At 72.0% G+C, this 11,421-nt stretch overlaps 2 protein-coding genes across 4 annotated transcripts; both read right to left on the reverse strand.

Moving 5' to 3' along the window:
* Positions 1-2,686: 2,686 nt before the first annotated feature.
* Positions 2,687-6,229, reverse strand: LOC147596009 (zinc finger protein 212-like). Of its 2 annotated transcripts, none has more exons than XM_086771741.1 (5): positions 6,197-6,229; positions 5,692-6,069; positions 4,860-4,983; positions 4,027-4,146; positions 2,687-3,866 (listed from the first exon to the last, which is right to left on the reverse strand). In XM_086771741.1, the coding sequence occupies exons 1-5, from the start codon at positions 6,218-6,220 to the stop codon at positions 2,815-2,817; spliced, it is 1,698 nt and encodes a 565-aa protein (XP_086627867.1). In that variant the 5' UTR covers positions 6,221-6,229; the 3' UTR covers positions 2,687-2,814. The 2 variants fall into 2 exon arrangements, with proteins under 2 accessions (XP_086627867.1, XP_086627866.1); XM_086771740.1 differs by having other exon boundaries at positions 2,687-3,869.
* A 341-nt stretch (positions 6,230-6,570) lies between these two features.
* On the reverse strand, positions 6,571-10,985 carry LOC147596010 (uncharacterized). Of its 2 annotated transcripts, none has more exons than XM_086771743.1 (6): positions 10,813-10,985; positions 10,052-10,178; positions 8,722-8,835; positions 8,308-8,436; positions 8,090-8,224; positions 6,571-7,556 (listed from the first exon to the last, which is right to left on the reverse strand). In XM_086771743.1, the coding sequence occupies exons 1-6, from the start codon at positions 10,912-10,914 to the stop codon at positions 6,616-6,618; spliced, it is 1,548 nt and encodes a 515-aa protein (XP_086627869.1). In that variant the 5' UTR covers positions 10,915-10,985; the 3' UTR covers positions 6,571-6,615. The 2 variants fall into 2 exon arrangements, with proteins under 2 accessions (XP_086627869.1, XP_086627868.1); XM_086771742.1 differs by having other exon boundaries at positions 6,571-7,559.
* Positions 10,986-11,421: the final 436 nt, after the last annotated feature.

The following is an 11,421-nucleotide window of genomic DNA, read 5'->3' on the forward strand; positions in this document are numbered from 1 at the left end:
CTGCACAGACGGAGCCACTTTAGGGACGCTCGCGGGTCAGGTGACCCCGCGCCGCAGCCGCGCTCGACGCGAGGAGCCCTCCGTGGGGCTCCGGCACCCCGGCCACCGCCGCCGGCTCTGGCACCGGAGCAGCCCCTCCGCTCGGCCCGGCTGCGGAAGGAAGCCCCCTGCTCTCCGCACTGCGGATCGTCTCCTCGAGTCGGCGCAGAAATCCCACCGGAGCGAAGACGAGTCCCGCTAGCTACCTCAGACGTCTCGTGGAGCGAGACCCGTCAGAGACAAAGGGCAGCTGGAGCCCGTAAGCGCTGGAAGCCAGGCCGGCGGCGGCTCCGGGCCCCAGGAATCACTGGAACCGCGCGCGTCCACGGCCGCAGCCCTGCGCGCGTCACGCACGCTGCTGGGGAGCACGAGTCGCGGGCGGAGAGAGGAAACGGGTCCCGGCGGCGTTGCCGTGCGGCCCCAACAGAGCGGCTCTGGGACTCCGGTTTCCTTTTCTGTTGGTTTTTTTTTTTCACCGAGTTGTTTGGTGTAATTATTTGACACCCCTGAGCCTCTGTCCCGCGCCGGGCAGGGCGCGTGGGGAACCACTTTGTTTACCCCATTTTTCATTCCTGGCCGCTGGAGGTCGGTGGGCTGCCCGGGCCGTGGCCCCGTGCCGTCCTCGGCGCCGAGCGGGGCCTGGCCGCCCTCCTGCCCTGCCCGAGCTGCTCCCCGGGGACATGCGACGTCCCGCCGCTCCTCTGGGCCGGTTTCTGCTCCGTTCCCGTCCGCGGGACGGCAGAGCGTGCCCGGAGCGCGGCGGCAGCCGCGAGGGGCCGATGGTGGCGGGCGGCTCGGCCCCGCGTCCCCAGAGGGCCGGTGCTGCCGAGCGCTGCGGGACACGGCGGGGTCGCTGCCGCACGGTCGCGCGGTGACAGCGGCTCCGGCGCGGGCTGCAGTGGCCCAGTGCTCGTCCCTGCCCGGTAGAGACCCCAGCGCCCCCCAGTTGCTCCCAGTGGCGGAGGGGACGATGTGCCGGTATTGGCAGTGGGCAGTACCCCGGGGGTGGCGCGGGGGGCGGCTGCCCCCGCTGCGCCGCTTCTCTGAAGCTGTGGTGACTGGGACCAGCGTTTCCTGCGCCACCCCAGCTGCTCCTCAGGCTGTGGGACCAATAAAGTGTGTGTCTGTACGGCTGGCGGCGGCTGGCGGCCGGGCTGGGGGGGTGGGCGCGCCGGGAGGGCCCCCGGAGCGGGGCTGGGGCCACGCGGCCCCGCAGCCCCCGGGAGAGCCGGGCCAGCCTCCGCGCTGCCCCCGTCCCTGGGGAGCGTCCCAGCCGCCCCGGGCCGCGCAGGGCCACGCGCTGGCCCTTCGCCGCCATCCCGGGCCCGGCGAGACGCCTCCCAGTGCATCCCAGTCCCTCGCGCTGGGCCAGCTCCCGCCGCCCAGGCGCGACGCGGCCGCCAAAGCCGAGGGCAGAGCCGCGGCGGGGCGGTCCCCGGGGTGCTGCCGCCATCCCTGTCCCCGGCTCATCCCCCAGGACGTCACCCTCACGCCGGGTGCCCCAGGGCCGTCGTTGCCCCCCGGGCCAGCGCAAGGGACGCGAGGGCTGCCCGCCCCCCCGGGGCGCTGCTGCCTGCGAGCGCTGGCCCTGGGCAGTGCCAAGGCCGGGGCCCCGCCACCGGGAAACCCCGGCTGCGCTCCGCTGCGGGGACGAACACAGCGGGCGCCGAGCCCCGAGGAGCCCCTGCCCCGCGCCGGCCCAGCCCCGCGCCCGCGGTGGCCACGCGGGGACCAGGGAAGGTCGAGCCCTCCGCCGCCGGGAGGGTGAGCGGCCGCGGGGACCGGGGAAGGGTGGGCGACGGAGCGGCCCCGAGCGCCCAGATCCCGCAGAGCGGGGCTGCAAGCGGGGCGGCTGCTACCTCGCGGCTCCGCAGGCCGGGACCCCGTCCCGCCCGGGCTCCTGGTTTGCAGTAACTGCGAGGGCTCAGCCCCGGGGCACCCAGCGCCGCCCAGCCGGGCGGGGGCGAGGGCCGGGCGCCGCCGCGGGGACGGGGGGCAGCGGGTGACGGGGGGCCGCACGCCTGACCGCGCCCACGGGAGAGGCGCAGACGGTAACGCGTGGGGCTGCGCACCCGCAGCTCCCCCCACCCCGCGCCAGCACCCCGCAGCGCAACAGGAGACCACGTCAGCCCAGGCCTTTATCCCGGTCTCCTCCGGGCTCATCCGACCGCCCGGCTGCCGCCAGCCACGCCGGCCCCTCCTCGGGCGCCCGACGCCCCACGCCCTCTCCGCGCTGGTGGTGAAATAACCCTGAGTTCCACCGCTCCGCTCCCCGCTCCGCCAGCCCGACGCAGCTGCTCCGCAGCCCCATCCGCCTTCCGTGGGGCAGTGGCGCGCCCCGGCTCGGCCCCGGCCACCGAACCGCCTCCGCTGCCTCCTGGGCCAGGCTCGTCACCTCCTGCGCGTGTTCCTGCCCGCGCCACGCATCGGCCTCCCTCCTCCTCCTCCTCCTCCTCCTCCTCCTCCTCCTCCTCCTCCTCCTCCCGGAGACCCAGGCGGCGCAGAGCCTCACAGCAGGGTAGAGCCTCACGGCGTCACGGAGAGGCCCACGGCAGTGCGACGAGCCCCATGGCGTCACGATGAGCCCCATGGCGGTGTGACGAGCCCCACGGCGGTGTGACGAGCCCCGCGGCGGGGCAACGAGCCCCACGGTGTCGCGACGAGCCCCACGGCGGTGCGACACCAGCTGCCCAGCGCGTCCTGTTGTCGCAGGCTGCCGCACCTCTGCGGAGCAGCCTGGAGAAACGCTGCCCCTTCCCGCCTCCCGCCCTCGTGCTACGGATTATCCTGGGTCGGAGCGTTGCAGGGGCTGGGCTCCTGGTCGCGGGTCGGCAAGGCGGCGGCAGGAGAGGGGGCGGCGGCGTGGACCTTCTGGTGGTGGTTCAGAGACTGCCGGTGCCGGAAGCTCTTGCTGCAGCCGTTGCACTGGAAGGGCCGCTGCTGCGTGTGCCGGCGCTGGTGCTCCTCCAGCGACGCTTTCTGGGGGAAGCTCTCCGTGCACTCGATGCAGCGGTAGAGCCGCTCCCCGGCGGCGCCGGCCCGCGCCGGCCGGCCTGCCCACCCGCCCCGCAGCTGCGCGCCGTGGATGCGCTGGTGCTTCTGGAGGTGGTGCTTCTGGATGAAGCCCTTGCCGCAGGCGGCGCAGCGGTAGGGCCGCTCCCCGGTGTGGATGCGGTAGTGCTTGTTGAGGTTGGACTTCTCGTTGAAGCTCTTGCCGCAGGCAGGGCACTGGAAGGGCCGCTCGCCCGTGTGCAGGCGCTGGTGCCGCAGCAGCGCAGCGTGGTGGGCCAGGCTCTTCCCGCAGGCCGTGCAGATGAAGGAGCCGTTGCTCTTCCTCGCCTGGCTCTGCTGCCGCACCAGGAGGTTGCGCTTGAGCCGGACGCTCTTCCAGCCCAGCGGCAGCGCGGGGGGCTCTTCCCCCGCGGCGCAGGGCCGACGCTCCTCCGAGCCGGGCTGCGACGAGGCCGCCTCCGCGGCGGTGTCTTCTCCCAGCGCCATTCCCTGCGGCAGGGCGAACGGCTGGTCGGTCCCCGCGCCCAGCACGTACTCCGCTGGGAAGGGCAAGCCCGGGGCAGGGTGCGCTTCCACCGGCACCACCACGGGCTTAAATTCGGGCTGGGGGGCCCCGTGGCCGCAGAACCCCCCTAGGGCCTCTCCTGCTGCCTTCTGCTCGCCCAGGCCAGCGTGGCTCTCCCAGGGCACCGGCTGCGCCTGGCTCGGCGGAACCTCCTCCTCCAGCCTCAGCGAGGGCGCCTGCGGCACCGCCGGGACTGCAGAGCCTTCCTGCTGGAGCTGCTGCTCCTCCGTCTTGATCACGACGGTCTCACCTGCTGAGAGACAGCATCGTTCCCGCCAGGAAAGCCCTCCCGTGCCCATAGCAGCGCAGGAGCGGGAGCCGAGCTTCCCCCGCGGCACAAACCCGCGAACGCGCCCTTCGAACGGGAGCAGGACGGTTTTACCGAGAGCAAAGCGGGAGAAGAGACTCACCGCCCCCGAGCTGCTCCGACACCGCTCCCTCCCCCGGCGGCGCGTGGCTCCTGGCACCCAAATCCTCCTTGTCCTCGGCCGGCGGCAGCAGGGCAGATTTGGAGCTGGCGTCCCCAGGCCCTGGGAGGAGGAAGCAGCGGTAGGAACTGCTGGCGCTGGGGACCAGCAGCGGTTCCCCTGGGTAACGGGCTGCTCTCTCCCAGCGGGAGCTGCGGGGCGCCCGGAGGGGTCCCCAGCACCAGGGGAGCGAGCGGGCTGGTGTCGGGGAAATGATTTCAGCCACCCCAGGAAGAAGCGGCTGTCCGGCACTCATCGTCCTTTCAAATTTCAACCGGAAATACTAAGTGCTAAAACTTAGGACTGGCTGCAGCAAATCCCTGCAGGGCGACTATGTCCTGGCCAAAAAACCGGTGCGGGAACACAGGCTGCAGGGCACAGCACGGGCACGTCACCCGAAATCCCCACCACGTACTGTCCCAACCGCGCGGGGAGGCCTCACTGCTCCCCCAGCCACCGTGCTGAGCCCCGCGACTCCGGCGGACGCCCGCTCCTCCTGCGGTGCTCCTGCTCCGGGGCACGCCGGGCTGACAGAGGGACAAATCCGGCCGCGTCCGAGTGCCGCCCCTGCGTTGGCAGGACGAGGAGTTCTTTGGGTGCACGGGGCGAGCACGAAGCACAGTTGCCACCAAACCTCAAATGTGCAAAGGCGTCACCTCGCACGACCCGTTCTCCCCAAACGCCCCGACAACGCAGCGGCCTACAAAGAGTCGTGAACTGGACTGAGCCCAGGGGACGAGGACGTGTCTGACGCGTGAGCAGAGCCCGATCCTCACCGAGAGAGACCACGGCCTCGTAACTCCCCTTCATGGTCATCCTGCAGAGCTCCTGCTGGCTGTCTGAGCTCCCCCACTCCTGCTCCGGCAAACTGGCCGCGTCCTCCTCGCACGCCGCTGGCACCTGAAACCGCAGGAGGCACCGCCTTGGCGCTTCCCCACCTCTTCAGCCGCCCCAGGCCCCACCGCTCTCCCAGGAAAGCGGGCTGCGGAGCAAGGCAGCGCGGGTCCAGAGCCGCGTCACGGCCTGAACTCAGAGGGCAATTTCAGGATGGCCCAGCGGGGCCCAGCCTTTTCCCTCCAGGCACAACCGGGACGGCTTCGCAAGCCCCTCTCGTTCCCTTGATCCGCGCCGGCGGCCTGAGGCAGCCCGGTACGCGGCGACTCCCTCACGCGGGAGCAGGACGGGTGGGAAGGCACGGTCCCACCAGTGAGGCTGCTCTGCCCCGCACAGCTCCCCGTGAGAGCCCAGGCCACGTCTCACTGGCCACACGGCCGCCTGGGGCACGTCTCCATCGCCTGGGGCTCGGCGCCGTTACCTTGGGCACATCCCCATGAGACGGGCACGTCCCCGCCCATCACTTTGGGCTCATCCCTGTTTCTATGGGTACGTCCCCCTTGGCTGGGACTCGTCCCCGGTTGTCACCTTGGGTACATCCCTGTCAGCCGGGGCTCGCCCCTGTGCTATGGCCGCATCCCCGTTAGATGGGACGTGTCCCCATGAGCCGGGGCTCGTCCCCATGAGCTGTGGCTCGTCCTGTCGCCTCGGGCACATCCCCGTTAGCCGGGGCTGGTCCCCGTTCGTTACCCTGGGCTCGTTCCCGTTCGTTACCTTGTGCTCGTCCCCGGCGGGGCCCGGTCCGGCTCCGGGGTCCCAGCGGCTGCGGTGCTGGAGCTGTCGCTCGACGTGCTCCAGCCGCCGCGTGTTCTCCCGCAGCAGGGCGGCCAGGGCGGCCCACTTGCGCTCCAGCCGGTTGCCGAAATCCAGCACCGCCTTCTCCAGCCCCGACACCTTCTTCTCGGCCGTCTCGGCTCGCCCCTCCAGGCTCAGCAGCCTCAAGGCCTGCGACTCCACCTTCCTCTCCACCGCCTGCACCGCCGCCACCACCGTCCACAGCGAGATCTCGGCCGCGGCCGGCGGCTTCTCCCCCTCGGGGCCGGGGGGCTGCGGTGGGAGCGGCTGCCAGGCCTCGGGCCCCCACTCGGGCTCCTGCGGCGGGGAGCAGAGGGGCGATCAGGGCCGCCCCCCCCCCACTCCCCGCCCCTCACGGCCGCTCCCCCCCGGCCCGGTGCCGCGGGGAGCCGCGGCCGCTCTCCCCCCGCCCCGCGGCCGGTACCTGAGCGGGGCCCCAGCGGGCCATGGCCGCGCGCTGCCGCCGCCGCCGCCGCCGCACCACGGCGCCCCCTGGCGGCGCGCCCGCAGCACCGCCCCGGCGCCCGCCTCCCCCCCCCCCCCCCCCCCGCACCGGATCCCGCCCGTTACTCCCAGCCGCCGCTCCGCCCGGTGCCCCGGGGGCGGCCCCACGCCGCGCTCAGCCACGGGAAGCACCCCGGTTTCAACAGCATCTATTGGCGTTCTCCAGGAAAAAAAAAAAACCCCGACGAGTCCGCTGCGGCGCCCCGCCCCACGTCCCCCCCCGCGGTCACCGGGGCTCGGGAGCACGGGGCGCCCCGCGCGCGCCGCCCGCCGGCCTCCTGGGCCGTGGGTCCACGAACAGCCCGACGCCTTCCCCGCGTCCCGTCCCCACGTCGGCGCTCAGACGGGCGCCGGCGGCACGGGCAGCCGGGCGCCGCAGGGGTAGGGCCTCTGCTGCCGCACGTGGACCCGCTGGTGCACGTTGAGGTGGTAGCCGCGTTTGAAAGTCTTCTGGCAGACGCCGCACTGGTAGGGCCGCTCGCCCGTGCGCGCCCCGTGGTGGCGGACGAAGTCGGAGACCCAGGTGAAGGTCCTGTCGCAGCAGGGACAGAGGATGGGGTGGCGGTGGGCGTGGCGGCGCTGGTGCAGGATCAGAAAGCTCTGGCTGGAGAAGTTCTCCATGCACTCGTTGCACGTGTACATCATCTTCCCAGGCGACAGCGGGCACCTGGTGGGGCTGGGCTTCTCCCAGCCCGTGTCGCGGTCCCTGCCGGGGGCCCGGGGCTGGGAGGGAGGGCACGGGGCCCGCCCGGAGCACTCCTCCGCCTCCAGGGTCTGGCAGAAGCCCTTGGCCGCCCGGGCCCGCAGGTGACGCCGGATTTTCTTTTTGGACATGAAGCTGCGGTCGCAGTGAACGCAGATGTAGGGCACCCAGTTGCTGTGGCTCCGCTGGTGGATGACGAGGTTGATCTTCAGCAGAAAGTTTTTCCTGCAGATGGGGCAGGAGTAGAATTTATCGCGCGTGGAGTTTCGCTGGCAGGCCGCGGTCCGGCCCGCGCAGGAGCCCTCCACGGGCGCCGCCGGGGAGGCGGCCGCGCGGCCGGGATCTGCCTGGAGGGCTCCCGCGCGGCCGGGATCTGCCTGTGCCCTCGCGCTGCAGACGGCCAGCATCGCCTCCTCAGCCGGCTCTTCGGGAACGTCTGCCGCCAGAGCCTGGCCAGCGCTGCCCGAACCGTTCGCGTCCTCCTCTTCCAGACTCTTCGAGGGCGCTTCAGGCACCGCCGGCTTCTCCGCAGCCACCTCCTCCGGCGGCACCTCCGTTGGGATCCCCACCTCAGCCTCTGCTGGGAATTTTTCAGAACGCAAACATCACTTTTGAGGACAAAGCGTAAACGCCAAGGGGTTTTCCTCCCTCCTCCCACCTCCCCCTCCCCAGCCAGCAGCCGGTGCAATCTCAGCCCCGCTCTCCTCCTCCAGCTCGGCGTTCTTCACGCTCAGAGCGGAAAAGGGCCGGGCACGGCTACAGCTCGCCCCCGCAGCCAGCCCGAGGGCGGTTTGGGACGGCAAACGTCACCTAGGCAGGATGGGGGGACTCCCACAGAAACAGCGGGGCTCGTCCTTCGCAGCAAACCGGCCGGGCGGGCCGGTTCACACCGCACCGCGCCTCGTCCTTTACGGTTTCAGGGCTGGCAGCAGGATTTACTGCCACGACTCTTCCTCGGCCCGTCTGAACCCGTAAAAGCCCGTCCTGAAAGCCCCAGGCCCAGCGAGAGCCCTGCGCAAGCCCCCTGTGGCTCTCTGAGCTCCGAGCAGGCCGGCGCTCCTCGCGGCTGCCGGCCCCGCCAAGGCGGGAGGAAGGGCTCCGTCCCAGTACCTGCCGCGGGGGGAGGCGACGGAGACCGGTTTGGATTCACCGCTTCACGGCAGCACATGGAGAGAAGGCAGGAAGGGGACGGGGCTGGCTGGCTGAGAGCTGCCGGGACAGCGGGGGCTTCGTGCGGGACGTGCGCTGCAAAGGCAAGAGGAGTGACGATGATGAGGGTGAGGCAGAACCGGGCTCCCTCGCACCAGCCGGGTTTGCCAGCCACTCACGCGCACTGCAGCTCGCCGTCACCGCCACGCTCCTGCTTTCCTCCGGGTCCCTGCAGCTCCCCTCGCCAGACTCCTCTGCCTTCGTCTCCAGCAGGCCATCATCGCTTGTGCAGCTGGGCCGGTCCGGCTCTGGGGAGGAGAAGGGCACTCGTCCTCACCGGCAGGCAGCTGGGAGCCCAGAGGAGCGAGCCCGGGCCCACGGCGCATCGGGATCCCCGCAGCGCGCAGCAGCCGCTGGGCCAGGGCAGCGTTTCCAGGCTGTCGCTGTGTCCCCCGCGTCCTCCCCCAGCACAGGCCGTCCACAGCCGGCACGGGAGACACCTCCGTCCCCGCGACTGACCCAGGGACCGCAACCGTCCCGGTGAGCGGCCGGGAGCCAGCGTTCCGGCACGGAAGAAACCCAGCGTCACGCACCTCTGGCTGGCTCCGAGGATACGTCTGCTCCCTCCAGGTCCGACTCCGCCGGCGTGCACAGCTCCTCTCCTCCTTCCATCCGAGAGAAGAGTTCGGGCTTGGATAGCGCACAGTCTGGTCGGGAGCGGGACAGACATCAGAGACGCAGAGGCGGCAGCGCCTCCGCGGGCGCGCGCGCGGCCCGGCCACGCAGGGTCAGTCCCAGCCCAGAAAAACGTCAGCGCCGAGCGCGGCAGCGCTGGGCCGGCACGCGGGGAGCGACGGACTCGGGCTGGCACCAGCGGGCAGCACTGCCGGGGGGAATCTGAAAAATGCCCTCCGGCGTGTCTGACAGCTCCCTGCCCGGCGAGAAAATCCAGCCCTGCTCCACGTGGGGGGAATCCTTGCTGCAGAAAGCCCCGTTCTCCCAGAAATTCACCTGACAGCTGGGAAAACGCCCCGAGGCGCAGGAAGAGAATTGTACGGCTCGACTGAATCTTAGCGAGGGCACAGCTCCCCGCAGCTCCGCACGCCCCCCCGCAGCTCCCGACCCGGCTCCCGACCTGCATCCGCCCCGAACCACCGCGGATCCGAGCTGCTGCTCCTCAGCCCGCCCGGGCGCGCAGCGCTGGGTGAGGACGAGCGGCGGGCTCGCCTCACCACGACACGAGGCGCTGCCGCGGGGAGGCAGGAGCTCCCTGCCCTGCTCCGGGGTTACGCTCGCCCCTCGCCTTCTTCGTCAGCGCTTTTGCTCCTCGGGCTGCGCTCGCAGTGCCACAGCGAAAGGGGACGGCCCTGGGTGGGAAGCCCCGGCCCCTGCTCCATCACGCGGGCGCTGGAAAGAACTAACTACGAGCAGGAGGAGCGGGGTCACAGAATCCGTTAGGACGGAAAAGGCCTTTAAGATCACCGAGTCCAAACGGACTCTGTGGAAAGCGCGTTTCCAGCTGCGCGGGCCAGGCGTTTGAAAACCCCAAACGCTGCCCCGTGAGATCCTCTCCCCTGCACCGAGGGAGCGCAACCGGCCTTGCTCCCCACGCCGGGACAAACGGACGGCACGTCCGCCAGGCCGCCCGCAACCCAGACAGGGATGCAGACAGAGGCGGAAGAGGGAGTTTCTGTGGTGAGGGCCCAGGGAGCTCAGCGTACCCGTTTTCCATGAGAAGAAGACACCGAGCACTCGCCACGCCCTCCCGCGTGTACCTGCCGGCCTCCGGCCACTGCCAGGAGCGACGGGGAATTGCGCGGATCATTTGAGGGCTGGAGATATCCCAGCGAAACGCAAAGAGGCGGGAAAGCAACGCGAGAGAGCTCCCCGGGCAGCAGGCAAACGAGCGCAAACGCAGCCTACACAGGGACACCAGCGTCTCGTAGTTGTCCTCCATCACGGTCCTGTGCAGCTCCTTCTGCCCCTCGTCCAGGCTCGCCCACTCCTGCCGGCTGAAGCGCACCGCCACGTCCTCGAAAGTCACCGGCACCTGGGGGCACAGCGGCCGCGCTGTAGGAGGGGGCAGCTGCCCCCCCAAACAGCTCCCAGCCCCTCAACGCGACCCCAGCGCCCCCTAAGCGCCCCCCACACTCACTCTCAGCCCCCTCAGCCTCCCAACAGCCCCCTAAGTGGCCCCACTCAAGCCCTCAACCCACCCCCAGTGCCCGCACGGCTCATTGCCAGCCCCTAGGCACCCTCAGCCCCACAGTGGCCCCACAAGTGACCCTCTAGGCCCACTACCAGCCCCCTAAGTGGCCCCACAGCTCATTAGCAGCCCCCAGACACCCCTCAGCCCCACAGTGGCCCCACAAGTGACCCTCTAGGCCCACCGCCCCCCAACAGCCCCCTAAGTGGCCCCACAGCTCGTTAGCGGCCCCCAGACACCCCTCAGCCCCACAGTGGCCCCACAAGTGACCCTCTAGGCCCACCTCCAGCCCCCACCGCCCCCCAACAGCCCCCTAAGTGGCCCCACAGCTCGTTAGCGGCCCCCAGACACCCCTCAGCCCCACAACAGCCCCGGAAGTGACCCCCCCAGGCCCACTTCCCGCCCCCTAAGTGCCCCCCCGGCCCCCTACCAGCCCGTTCCCCCGCCCCCCCGCCGCCGCCGCCGCCCCGCGCCGCACCGCCGGCAGCCGCAGCGCGCAGGGGGCCCCGTCCCGCAGCGCCGCCTCCGCCCGCTCCAGCCGCCGCTCCAGCTCCTGCAGGCGGGCGCGCAGCTCCGCCATGGCCCCGCCGCGGCGCTGGGGTCGGGGGCGGGGCCGGGACCGGGACGGGACGGGGCCAGGCCAGCCCGCGCCGCCGCCCCCGGCCCGCCCTCCGGCCGCCGGGAGGAGCGCCGCCCCCTGGCCCGCCGCGCCGCACAGCGCCCCCTGCCGGCCGGGCGGTGCCTCGCGCCAGCGTGGCCCCGGGAGCGTGGGGGGGGCGGGGGGGGACACCGGGGCGGGCTCTTCCCGGTGCTCACCGCGCTGCCGGGAAAACGCCGCCGTGGCGGGGGGGGGGGGGACAGCGCTTTTCAAATCGAGCGCTTCTCGGTGATTGACAGCTGTCGATCAGTCCCGCGGCGCGGCGCTGCGGACCGCCGGCCGGCAGGGGGCGCGCTGCGGGAGGGGCGCCCCCTGGCGGCCAGCTGAGCCCACCACGCCGGAAGGCGGGACCGGTCGCGGCGAGGCGGCTCCGGAGCGGCGGGAAGGGCAGCGGTGAGGCGGGCCGGGCCCGGGGCCTCGTGTGCGGGG

The sequence above is a fragment of the Chlamydotis macqueenii genome, unplaced genomic scaffold (genome assembly GCF_036417535.1).
Source record: "Chlamydotis macqueenii isolate bChlMac1 unplaced genomic scaffold, bChlMac1.mat HAP1_SCAFFOLD_54, whole genome shotgun sequence".
NCBI lineage: Eukaryota > Metazoa > Chordata > Aves > Otidiformes > Otididae > Chlamydotis > Chlamydotis macqueenii.